At 36.1% G+C, this 14,166-nt stretch overlaps 3 protein-coding genes across 4 annotated transcripts in view; 1 reads left to right on the top strand and 2 right to left on the bottom strand.

The window, feature by feature from the left end:
- LOC118275113 (apyrase-like) overlaps positions 1-14,166 on the bottom strand; it is a 235,522-nt gene that overhangs the window by 114,572 nt on the left and 106,784 nt on the right. The gene's annotated exons all lie outside the window — the stretch shown is intronic.
- Positions 1-14,166, bottom strand: part of LOC118274759 (uncharacterized) — a 380,866-nt gene that overhangs the window by 278,258 nt on the left and 88,442 nt on the right. The window lies entirely within an intron of this gene.
- Positions 1,280-11,830, top strand: LOC118275226 (alpha-tocopherol transfer protein-like). Its single transcript, XM_035593127.2, has 6 exons — positions 1,280-1,582; positions 6,262-6,415; positions 7,191-7,308; positions 8,296-8,430; positions 10,283-10,496; positions 11,089-11,830. Exons 1-6 carry the CDS (start codon positions 1,420-1,422, stop codon positions 11,241-11,243), a joined length of 939 nt encoding a protein of 312 aa, XP_035449020.2. The 5' UTR covers positions 1,280-1,419; the 3' UTR covers positions 11,244-11,830.

Genomic DNA, 14,166 nt, shown 5'->3' with positions numbered 1-14,166 from the left:
TACTCCTGAGAAAGCGAGAAAATGTCCAGTAATATTTGCCCGAATTGGGACTAAATCGTCTAGGTAGATCTAGTACTGAAACTACGTAGGCGGACTGGCAATACTTGGATAGAAACTCCCCCATAAAAATAATATTTTCATGTAAGTATATCGTCAAGCCTTTTATACCCGAAGGGGTAGGCAGAGGTGCATAATTAAGATACGCAATGCCACTGTACAATGTACAACTCACTTTTCACAATTTATGTTATAAGTCTCATGTAATAGGGGGTAAGCCTATTGCCATATACCGGATCCAGACTCCGTGCTATTCCTGAGAAATTTTCGAGAAACCGAAAAAAGCCCAGCAATACTTCGCCCGACCAGGACATCGAACCTGGCAGTCGCACTTGCAACCACTCGGCCAATGAGGCAGTCAATGTTTTTATGTATACTTCATTTATGCTAATTTTAAGAGTTAAGCACGCCGCCCACGCGAGTTTTTCTTGAAGCGTTTTTAAGGAAGCAACGCATTTACTAAATAATGTAAATGCGCAGACACAAAATAAAATTAATGTCATATCTTCGGTATACATAATATGTATGTATAAATGCTAGACGGAGTGTATTCTTACATAATTATTATTCAAAAATACAATCTACGTTTGTATATGATTTCATAGGTTAGTTTCGAAAAAACCTGTCTTTTTGATTTATTTATTTTTGTATTTATTTTATAAAACAAAAACATAATGTGCAAGTCGAAAAAGATATATTATTATAACATCACAGAGGATAAGCACATTGATATTTATTTTTATGCATAAATCTTACAATCTTTCTATACTATGTCAGGTGATTCATCAGGTGATGGTAAGCAATCGCCGCTGCCCATGAACGCCTAGCTTCACTGACAGACAGACTGACGGACAATTCAATTTGACATTTCAAAAGTGCCTTATTCAGGATTAATTGAAATAAATGCTTTGACTTTGACTTTGAACGCCCGGAACACCAGAGGCGTTAAGGCGCACAAAATCAAGAGGTACATTAAAAGTCACAGAAAAAGTGTAGAAATAAAAACATCACACTCCCATAAAAAACACATTTGCCACTAAAGTAAAAAAATAAAATAAAACAAAGACAATTAATTTAATCTAAAAGAATGTTATTTAAAAATGTTATCTAATTTGAATTTTCGAACTTGTATTTCGAACACTAAGCGACCTCCAATTTTGAAACATGATTCGAATCATACATAAACAGAAGGTTATAAATATAAGTCCACTGGCCATTTTTAATAGTTATCAAAGAGATTCCGTATCAAGGAGGTTAAGATAAAAAAAAAAAAACATTAAAGAATTCCATTTTCAAAAATATAAGTTTACGTGTTTATATTGTGTTTAAGTTAAGAAGAGTTTAGCTTAGAGAGTTTTAAAAATGGGTGATTTTGGATCAAACATCGTATTGCAAAGGCCCCCGGGCACTGAGGAAGCTATCAGAAAAATCCATAATTTAGACAAACCTGGAAGACTGGAAGAAGCTATCAACATATTGCACGATTGGATTCAAAAACAGCATCATTTAACGAAGAAAGACTTTAGTAAGTACTTGTTTTTTTATGGTATAAGCCGGTAAACAAGCAGATGGATCACCTTATGGTAAGCAATCGCCGACGCCCATGGACACTCGAAACACAAGTGCGTCACCAGCCTTTTGGAGGTTAGGAATTTAAGGGTGGTTGGGGAATCGGGGATTGGGAAGGGCCTCTGGTGACCACACTCACGCAACGAAACACGAGCGTTGTTTCACGTCGGTTTTCTTTTAAGTATTTTTTTAAGGTCTTAGTTGTATTGTTTCAAGTCTATTTTTCTTTATTGCAGTCCACATTAAATACATAAACAATTTTACTGTTTTGGATTGTTTATTCGATTTCTTTTTCCTGTTTTATTCAGGATATTTTTCCTGTTTAATTCAAGGTCACAGCGAATTATTTTTAGAGTAAAGTCAGATTTTAATTCGGATCTCGTTTACTTTTATTCTTTTTGTAAATTATTTCTGACATTCTTAATATTTTGAATATTTATCATTCTTCGTGTATAATATATTTTTAAAGGAAGCATAAGTTGTTTCACTTTTAATAAGTTGCGTCCCGTAAAGTGTCACACATTACCTATGTTAAAGGGAAATCCAGTTATGACATCTCCTCTTCATAAATTCTATCTTTAGTAAGCAAATGTCTCTATATTATCAAGACTGGTCATAAGACAACTCTCTTTAAATAAATATAAAAAACTATGACCACTGTTTCAATAAAAATATTTTTTGTCCTTAGGCCTCATCACCTTAACAAGGCTATTCATATAATTATGAGAACCTTATCAAAATCAAGTTTTCCATTATACTTGTTTAATTATGTACATTAATTACTACATTATTAAGTCATCGGGTTCCGCTTTTGGATGAAAAGATTAGCTTTTGCTAGAGGCTTCGTCCAAATGCGCAGAAGATTCTACACAAACCCCAAAACATTTTTTTTTAAATAAACGTTGCCCACCCTACGATTTTTTTCTGTGTCGTGGTTCACATACACATGACGCCCAGACCCGAAACAACAATTTGTAGATCACACAAAGAGTTTCTCCGTGCGGGAATCGAACCCGCTACGTTTTGCGCGGCAGCCAATTGCCCAGTCACAGAAATAACCGGTGGAACAGGTGTAGATCTGATTTGCATTCCAAAATAAGACACCCTATTTAACCTTTTCTTCGATCTTTACGACAATTTTTAGTATCTAAGCAATAATATTTTACTACCATAGGTACCTATTACTGTTTAAGATAAACAAACCCACAATACAAACCTACTTACCTATTGTTATGTTCTACTCACATCACATCATCAGCCTATTAGTGGCCACTGCTGACCAAAGGCCTCTTCTCACACGAAGAAAATTTGAGAATTAATCACCACGCTTGCTCAATGGGGGTTGGCAATCTATCTATACTTATAATAAATCTGTAGAGAGGTCAATTCTGTACATGAAATATATTTCCAAAATAACTATCAGCGGGTGATTAGTGATCGATACTGACGCCAAAAATGCAATCAGAATTTTTTTTGTCTGTCTGTCTGTCTGTCTGTCTGTCTGTCTGTCTGTATGTATGTTCTTTATAGAAATAAAAACCACTCGACAGATTTCAACGAAACTTGGCACAATTGTTCTTTATACTCCTGGGCAGGTTATAGTATACTTTTCATCACGCTACGATCAATAGGAGTAGAGCAGTGAAGGGAAATGTTGGGAAAACAGGAGAACTTACTCCATTTTTTAAGCTTCCGTCGCGTGTGCAGCCTTAATGGTTAAAGCTACACAGAAATAATGTATGACGGTAATGTTCTCCTTAAAATTGTTTAAAAAATATTCCACGACAGCAAATGTCTATCTCTTATGGTTGACTCACAATAACACGTATAACTCCCGATATCTTAGCAGTTCGGAGATTTCTGATTATATTTGTCTACTCTTACGTTTATAACACTCTCACTCATTCATTCATTCAATTCAATGATGTATATTATAGATGGGTCAATTCTGTACATTGAAAATATTGAAAGAATAAATAGCAGGGGGTGTTACTGGATCGATACCAAACCCAAATATGTGATTAATTTTTTTTGTCTATCTGTCTATATGTTCAGTCATCACGTGAAAACTAACGGTTCGATTTCGATGAAACTTGGTATAATTATACCTTATTATCCTGGGCATAAAATAGGATACTTTTTATCCTGGAAAAAATTCGTAGAAAAAAAATCTCTATTTTTCAGTTTTATTCTACAGAACGCGAGCTCAACAGCAGTAGCTCAATAGAGGGATCTCCTTAATTATTATGGACCTTGCCGTATTTGGGTCCAATAGATATTTATAAGATGTCATTGTCAGAGTTACTCAAAATTGAGAAATAAAACTTCCACGCGAAGACCGACATCCGCGCGGACGGAGCCGCGGGCGGAAGCTAGTTTGAAATATAATAAGCCCTAGTTTCCCACAGATTCTTTGTGTCTTGTTGCATAATTATGTGTCTGTAGTTGTCCGTCTGTTACGGCGAAATAGAGCAACGTATTGAGAAAACGAGTTTCTACCAAAACCGAAACCGATTTAGAGCAATTTTAACTATAAAAACTCCTGTTTCATTATGCATCTGCGTCACTGCATACATTTTTCTTTGGACTAGTTTTTGAGTCGGTATTGGTCATAGATAAGATCTACTGTGGTTTTAAAATTTTTTTTTAAAAAACGTTGCCCCACATTAGGATTTTCTCCTGTGTCATGGGTGCGTTTACAAACATACAAGTTCACATACACATCACGCCCAGATCCGAAACAACAATTTGTGGATCACACAAAGAGTCGTTCCGTGCGGGAATCGAACCCGCGACACGTTGCACGGCAGCCAGTTGCGCAGCCACCGCGCCAACCGTGCAGTCAAAAATGTTAAATCTAATATTATTTTGAGAAAAAGGTCAAGTTGCATGTCCTTATTAGATAATTTGTTGTTCTGGGTCTGGGTGTCATGTGTATGTGAACTTGTATGTTTGTAAACGCAGCCACGACACAGGAGAGAGTGAGGAAGAGTATGTAACAATGTATAAAAAGTATGTCTAAATAAAAAAAAAGATATCAAGATATGTACGACGCATATAGCTTTTAAATGGCTACACCGAAATAAATTTTAATATATATATATTTTTTACTTGATTTGATAATATTCTATTATTACGAACAAGTTCTTACGAAAAATAAATACTTAGAAAATTATGAATTCCGGGTCCTAAGCAAAGTTGGAGCGGGTTACTAGAACATTATATAAAAAAAACTAGCTTCTGACAGCGGCTTCGTCCGCTTTCGTGTGGCATAAAAAGTATCCTATCACCCAAGTTGGCTCATACCCTGTCCATATACCAAATTTTATCAAAATCTGTTCAGTACTTTCAGCGTAATTGACGGACAAACATGCAATGCAACCAAATGAACTTTCGCATTTATAATATTAAAGTGATTAGTATGATAAAAACTGGTTGGTTTCCCTTCTTAATATTCGAAAATATAGCTTAACTGGTTTAGCTAAATAAGATTTTTTGAGTTTTATAATAATACAAAAATTAGTATCAGGTTGGCATTAATTTATATGACAAAAAACAAATGACATTGCATTTATTTTCACTTTAAAATAATGTGTTGATAATAAACATAATGGTTTTTTTTTAATCACATCACATCAACAGACTATAAGTGGCCTGCCAAAAAACATCTTCTCACACGGAGAAGGTTTGAGCATAAATCACCACGCTTGTTTAACGCAATAATTAGAAATTATGTTTTCCTTCGCCATTTATCAGTGGTGTCTAGATAATCTTGGACTTAAAGTACAGAAATATAACTCGGAAAAAGTCACATTGGTACTTGCCATTGGTAGGTTTCAAACCCGTCATGCATGAGAAGTGATCGTCTTAAGCCTCCGGGCCACCACGACCTTATTTTTAAAAATCATATAAGTAATGATAATTTTGAACCGATACGAAGTTCATCAAGTCGTTAGGTAATAACAATTAATACAATTTGAGCAAAGTATTCAAGAAATAAACATACCTATTACAAGTGGGTTAAGGTTCAAACCGGTTTAAAGTATGATGGCCAAGGTTATATGTTAGGGAGGTCAAATAAAAAACCTCCATGAGGTCTCGTTATGGTGATGAAATTTATTTTTTTAATGTAATATTTATCACCACATTGTATAAAACATTAGTCGCATTTTCTGTCCCTATGTCCATTTGTATGCTTAAATCTTTAAAACTACGCAACGGATTTTGATACGGTCTTTTTAATAGATAGAGCGATTCAAGAGTAAGGTTTATAATATGTATAATATACATGCATAATATATCACCATTGCATCCATGCGAAGCTGGGGCAGGTCGCTAGTTTGTTTATAAAAAAACATGCATAATTTGACAGCTTAAGCCAATACAATAGGAGCTGCGGACTATGAATATGAATGAACCCGACTTATTTTTATATTATAACAAACTACATACATACATATCGTCACGCCTTTAATCCCCGAAGGGGTAGGAAAAGGTGCACATTATGGCACGTAATGCCACTGTACAATGTACACCCACTTTTCACAATTTATGTTGTAAGTCCCTTGTAATAGGTGGTGAGGCTATTGCCATAATATGCAATAACAAACTATAATATAATAAAACCATTTCCAGGCAAAGACTACTTGGAGAAGACGTTGATATCGTGCAAAGGCTCTGTCGAGAAGGCGAAGAAACAAATAGACAGACTATGCACATTCAAGACCCTGATGCCTCGATTCTTCACGTGCACCGACGCCAAGGACTTGGCCTATGTATCAGAAAATGCGTAAGTAAATAAACAGAACATATCATATCCTCATATTTGCAAGCCTTTTATCCTTAAAGGGATAGGCAGAGGTGCACATTATGGCACGTAATGGCACTGTACTATGAACACCTACTTTTCACCGTTTATGTTATATGTGTCGTGTTATAAGTCCCATGTAATAGGTGGTAAGCCTATTGCCATATACTGGGCACAATTCTACACTCCGTGCTACTACTGAGCATTTTTCAAAAAACCGAAAAAAGCCCAGTAATACTTTACACGACGCGGGTATCGAACCCGAGACCCCTTGCCCAGTATTCACACTTGTGCGCCTGAAGCGAAAGACATTGCAATGAGTGTTCATTCTTAACTTTGCTGTATCATTATTTTAATCGACCGACGACCTTTTTTGTCTTCTACAGACCTTTAGTGGCGATCGGACCACCGGTTGAGGCAGACAATATAAATAACACTGTATAAATAACACTGATCTAGACAATATAAATAACATAAGCATGTGCACACACACACACTATATAATATTAGTTTATTTATTACTTAGAATTATGTCAATTTTTTTTTGTTGTTTTCTTTTCTTTTCCCTTTTGAATTATTGTGCACGCACTACCCATTCCCAGATCATATGATAAATTCCATCCAAAGGTTGTCTGGAAGAAATCGCCGTGTGTGATAAGACCGCCTATTGTACTTTAATTACTATTAATTACAATGTAAATGTGTTTTATGTATGTGTGCAATAAAGTATAAATAAATAAATGTTTTCTTCTTTCAGATGGATGATCCCATTACCGAAGTTGACACCGAACTTCTACCGAATATTACTCATTAAGTTTAGAATCAAGCACCTTACTGCAGAAACTATCATGGATTATTTCCGATACACTGTCGTTGTAAGTTAAACCTTTACCTCTACTAGATAGGAGTTAATTTTGTTTATACAAACTAATTGGGAGTGTGATCTGAGATCACAGTTTATATGGTTTAGGTTTGGTCAGACAGCCTTGTTGCTCAGTCTCTGTCGCATGTTTAATGCCTTACCTATGGGGGGGGGGTGATATATGAACTCTTCTTTGCCATAACCACACTACTTATGAATTGTTGACCATATCAATAAATACACTTAATTAAAAAATCGGTTTACTCACATAAATATGGAGAAAAGCTCGTTTCTTTATCACAGCGCTGTCGCCCAGCTTGCTTCGCGATGTGCATCCGCACAGGCTGCTCATGAAGAACAGTCTCATCGTGACTCGAAACTAGTGTGGCAGAGCCATGCTTCGGTACGAATGGGCCGGCTCGACCGGAGTGTTATAACGGCCTCACAGAAAACCGACGTGAAATAACACTTGTGTTTCGTTGTGTGAGTGAGGATACCGGAGGCTCAATTCCTTCCCAATCTTCCCAATCCCCGATTCCCCAACAACCCTTACATTCCTAACATCCAAAAGACCGGTAACGCAACCGATGCGGGTGTTCATGGAAGGCGATTGCTTACCATCAGGCGATCCGTCTGCTCGTTTACCGCTTTATACTATAAAAAAGTAGTAGATATTTTCTCAATATTTACGTGAGTAAATCTTTAACCAGTAAGCCACCAGACCACCACAGATGGGGCACATTAGGTCTGATGCTTTGACTCCGGAGCTGCGGACTACCTAGCGAGTTTACCGGGGCTCCGGCTTGAAAAGCTGGAGTAGGAACGGGGTGGTTTTTAGTCAGTAAAAGTCTGACACTCCCTCTCACCTCGCCGAAGACGGGAGAAATCGTTGGATGATTTTCCCTCATTAAAAAAATATCTATAACTATTATTTGAATAAATACACTGTATAATTACTCTCAATCTTATAATAATTATAATCTATTTGAATTATTTTCAGGTGAGCGAATACCTCAAAGCGAATGATTATGTAAACGGTTTCATTATAGTAGATGACTACAGAGAAACTAATCTACTGGATGTAATTACGAAGATGAATCCTGTGGACCTGCAGCAATACATGTCCATATTAATGGTGAGTATTTTTAACCCCCGACGCAAAAAGAGTGGTGTCTGTCTGTCTGTTTGTCTGTGGCATCATAACTCCCAAACGGATGCAATGATTTCAATTTAGTTTTTGTCGTATTAAAGGGGACTTATGTGCGAGTGTTCTTAGACATGTTTGATGAAAATCGGTTGAGCCGTTTTAGAGTTATGGGCGGTGAAAGTGGGGAGATTAACCGAAGGTCTGCAAATATACTGGGATGGGGTCTCAAATGAAACCGCACTGAAAGAAAATACGTCAAAAAAAATACGTCACGTTGGGGGACCGCATGAATACGGACTGCACACCGCCGCCCGCGCCGCTGTATTTCTATTTTCTGCGTTATAGTTAAGTACTCAAACATCAATTTACTTTAATGTTAACGCCAAGCATGTGATACTTACGAAAAAATCGTAGATAAGTAAGAAATAATTAGGAGCGTCCCCCAACGCGACGTATTTTCTTTTAGAATTATTAGTATATTCTTAGGTACTTTAAGATTAAGTTTCTTTTATTATTTTTATTAAGAAGTTAGAAATTAAGTTTTTTTGTCGGGGGTTTTTAAAATTTTTAATTTAATTTTTTATTATGTAATACTAGCAAACCGGACGAACACCGTTTCACAAATGATTTCCCCTGCTTTCCTGTTTTTCTGAAAATTCTCTTGAAATTTTTCCTGAATTTTCTTTGCTATAAACCTCACGGAGACCTTTCCAACAAATGTAAAACGGTGGAAATCGGTTCGTGCGTTCTGGAGTTATAGCGTCAGGAAGGAAAATCCGACTTATTTTTATTTAATAGATTATTATGTTATCGGCTTACTCACGTACTGTTTTGACGAGAACTCAACTAGCCGATAACATAATAATTAATTTAGTATGTCTCACGAAAGTTACAATAAAATAATAGATTATTGTGAACGAATTGGACATGTGGTACTCAAACTTACAATGTATGAACTATCGGTTTTATCATTAGAACTTGAAACGCGATATTTACCATGTTTATTCATTTCTATGATTTGCCGATATTTCGGCACTGTTGCAAATGCTATCACGGATGAACAGCTCATCCGACCAATTATTAAACATGGTAAATATCCAGTTTTAAATTCTAATGATATTGTTAGTCACCATGTCAGTTTAAAAACTTATATCACGTTTTTCTTTCTGATACCATTAATTGATATAATAATACTAAATCGATGACTTAATTGAAGGATTTTCAAGGTATTTCCTTGACAAAGATGTAGTGGAAAGGGCAATTTATTCGCCACAAATAGCAACTATGTAATTAAAGAAATATGAATTACGACAGGCATGGGAGACAGAGAAAATACCTTCGAAGAAATTAAACCATAACAATGGTATTATTGATGTAATTTCCTTGATAGCTAATTACGTATAGTTGACTTATGTACGTTAAGTAACCTCTGTCAACTGTCTTTTATGCATTGAAAAGCGATTTACACATTTTTTACCACAGGTTTTTGCTGCGTACGATTGACCGCCAAAACCACAAATCTGATCGCTCTATAGATGACTGCATGTTTGGCGCGATAGCTGGGCATGCAATGTGTAGCGGGTTCGATTCCCACATGGAACAACTCTTTGTATCATCCACAAATTGTTGTTTCGGATCTGGGTGTCATGTGAACCACAGGAGAAAATCCTAATGTAGGACAACGTTTTTAAAAAAGAAAAGAAATAAATAAACAAATAGAAGTTATATCAAAAATCGATCTTAATCTTAAGATTTTGGATCAAAATCGGTTATTGAAATCGGCAGCTCTTCAATAAAAAAATAGTAGTTTTAAGCTCAACATCCATTCAAATACTTTCAGGAAGGCTACGGTGCTAGAATAAAGGGTGTCCACATGCTATCAGATTCGAAAGCAGTGGAACTGATCATAAAGTTGATGAAACAATTCGTCAGTGAAAAGATTGCCAAGAGGATGCACGTGCAAAAATCTTTAGAAGACTTGCATAAGTACGTACCTAAAGATATCCTGCCTATTGAATATGGAGGCAGCGAGAGATCTATTGTTCAGATACATGGTGAGAAACATTTTTAATTTTAACATTAGAGGTGTTAAAGTTCACCAGTTTACCGGGGCTCCGGCTCAAAGAGCAGGAGAAGGAACGAGGTGGTTTTTAGTCAGTAAGAGTCTGACACTACCTGTAGCCTCACCCAAGGCGGGAGAAGTCATTAGATGAGTTTCCCCCCTCAAAAAAAAAGGTTTAGCAGTGAACGTCTGGCTGCGGGAGGGTGGTGCTGCACAAAGTATATTGGAAGTACATCTACAGCAAAATAAAAACTAAAAATTATCATATTGTTAGTGTAGCATGGATTTTCGCAACCACACCTGATCATTTCCGAGTTATATCTACTTTATAAGTTTATTTTGATACCACTGACAAACGGTGAAGGAAAACATCGTGAGGAAAGGGCTTATAATTGCAAATTATAAGTTTGAAATCGCTAACCCGCATTTAGCAAGCGTGGTGATTAATGCTCAAAATTTTGAGGAGGCTTTGGTCAGCAGTGGTCACTTATAGGCTGTTGATGTGATGATGTGGTCACTCATAAGTTGTTGATGTGATGATGTGAACACCTGATTCTAATTCTACTACTTTATTTTGATTACAGACGAGTTAGTAGACGCAATATCGTCGAAGAAACACGTAGAATATATGGAAATGATGAACAAGGCATGCACGGATGAATCCAAGCGAGTGGCTGCGAAGTTCAACGAGGAGTACTTGGGCATGGCAGGGTCTTTCAGAAATATGAGTGTAGATTAATTTTGCAAATGTTATCTTTATATTTAAGTTAAATAAAAACTGAACTAAAAATCACGGTTTACTCATGTACATTATTCGAGAAAAGCTCTACTAGTTTCGAGTCTCAGAGGGACTCTTCATCATGAATATTATGTACAGACGTGACAACGTCGCGTAGCCTACCTACCTAATAGAACCGTGATATTTAGTTAAGTTTTGGTATCAAAACAAAATTATAATTAATTGTAAAGTTTAGTCATGAAAACTGTTCGACGAGGTTGTTCAACTAGTTTCAGGCCGTGTTGGGAGCCCATAATCATGTTTGACAACTACAAACAATACGTATTATGCACAAAATGTATAGCAAAGTTGTTAGCAGATTTTATGTGATTTCTGTAGTTATTTTTAGTATGCCAAGTCTGATTGTATATATGTTTATCACACATTTTATGTAAATTAATGATAAAAATAAAATTATACCTAATCCTAACTGGATGTCACATGAAATACTATTTTAAATTTTATTGTGTTGACATTTTATTTAATCATTATGTTGCAATCTAAAAAGAAACAAAGTCATTTAAGTTCACAATATCGTTATATTGTAATATAATTAAAAAGTATAGTGACGGGTTTTGAAAATAAAATATTTTAGTTTGATATAAACGATTTTCATTTTATTATTTGGGAAATAAAAATTGGCTATGCTGCTACAAATCATTTTAAACATTATCGAAATTGAGAGAATAGAATAAATAATGTAACCTTACCTTGTAGTGTTGGGTGAGTAGAACGTATAAAAAGAATTGAAACCATAGTCTGTTAGTTTTGGAAAGTGACTACACGTTTTACGAAGACCGGGTAACAACGCATCGTCACGCCTTTTGTCCCCGAAAGGGTAGGCAGATGTGCACATTACAGCACGTAATGCCGCTATTGTACATCTACTTTTTCACCATTTGTGTTATAAGTTCCATGTTATAAAGGGTGAGCCTATTGCCATATACTTGACACAATTCCAGACTCCGTGTGGTGGTACTACTGAGAAATTTTCGTATAACCGAAAAATGCCCATTAATCTTAAAATTTAAATTAAAATACCCGACCCGAAAATCGGACTCGAAGCCCCCTTGTCCGGCAGTCGCACTTGCGACCCGTCGATCAACGAGGCAGTCAGTCAGAACCGGGCAGCAACGTCCTCTGAAAATACCGAACATTTCAAGCAGTAGCCTTTAGGGTACCTCTTTACTGCAAGCTTGCGCCTCGCGGACAACGCATAACCACGCTGGCAGCTAGCAAATGATAATGATAAATGATATTTATTTCTGTAAATAGGTTATAAAATAACACTTTTACACGTCAATATTTCAAATAGCTAGATGAGGCCGGCATTTCCTATCCGACTACTCTGAGAAGAAATGCCTGGAGCTGATCCAGAGACGTGCTTGTTGAGTACGTTTTGACCTTAAGGTAGCCTTAAAAGTTGATGCCAATCTATTATAAACCGGATTGATTATTTTAATTGCCCTAGTAAATGCAAACACAATTTTATGATCAGTTTGTCAATACTTAATGATACAATAAAAAGCGATTCCATATATTTACTTTGTAAAACAATGGTTTCGAAACAAAGTTATAAAAAAATAGGTTTATGATTATTCAGAGATGCTGATTATGTGTTATAAAATGACATCAACCCTATAGAGAGGTGAGAGAGGTGCACATACAAATTATAACTCTTGTCCTTAATTGCTTAAGTTAAAAGTCATATACGAAACAAGGAGTTAGCAATGAGCATAATCGATCATGATATCTAACATCATAGTTCCAAATCCCCTGCCATTACTAAGAATTTTCGGAAAAAAAGAAGCTATGGCGTGAAAGAAAACCTCAACCCAATCCCCAAATTCCCAACACTCAAACCCCTGACCCCTAAAGGCTGGCAACGCACTTGCAACTACTTTAATATTGCAAGGGTCCATGGACAACGCTGATTGCTTAACATTACGTGATTCGTTTTTTTATGGGATAAGATATAAGATAAACTTTTTTTCCGGAAATTTTAAGTGGAATTTAGAATTACAATGCTCGATATCATAATTATTGATTATGCTCATTGCTGAGCCAGAGGCGTGACAAGTTTGGTACCGACCTTTAGGGGGTTTGAGGATGACGAGGTGAGAAGAATTTGACGATTGCAATTGGAGATAATTGGCAATTCAAAAATTCGTGGCAGGGTTTCTGTAATGTTACTGTTCTCTCCCAATTAGTTACCATAAAAATATTCTAATTCAAGACTCCCAATTTCCAAAATTTAGCAGTGACTTCTTTGACCAATGACGACCTTATTTTGAGATTTTTTGAGCCACGAATGACCTTGTGTGTCTTTGTGGTCAAACGACCACTTTGTCTTTTAATTATTTTTTTTCGATCAGTATTATATTTCTGATCTATTATTTTCTTATTTCAACCATAGATTTTATATTTTATAGCCTAAGTGGCTTTTAATTCTCAATCATAAAAAATGCAATTTAGGTTTTCGGTTTTTCTTTAAAATTATAATTGTGTTAACAAATGTCTAGAGTACAATTAAACAAGTAGATAGACCTGATAAGTATGAGACAGCTATGCCTCGCTATAGGCGGCTCAACCACAGTGATAATACGGCTTGACAGAAAACCAACGTGAAACAATGCTTGCGTTGTGTTTCGTTGTATGAGTGAGGTTACCGGAGGCCCAACTAACCCCCTTTCCAAACTTTCCAATCGCCGATTTCCAACAACCCTTAAATTCCAAACCCCCAAAAGGCCGGCAAAGCACTTGTAGCGCCTCTGGTGTTTCGGATGTCTATTGGCGATGGTGATAGCTTACCATCAGGTAATATAATCATCATCATTATATACCGGCTTATAGCATTAAAAAAAATCCAGAAACTTTAAAAACT

This window comes from Spodoptera frugiperda, chromosome 11, assembly GCF_023101765.2.
Source record: "Spodoptera frugiperda isolate SF20-4 chromosome 11, AGI-APGP_CSIRO_Sfru_2.0, whole genome shotgun sequence".
NCBI classification, from domain to species: domain Eukaryota; kingdom Metazoa; phylum Arthropoda; class Insecta; order Lepidoptera; family Noctuidae; genus Spodoptera; species Spodoptera frugiperda.
This window is presented reverse-complemented; position numbering and strand designations above follow the sequence as displayed.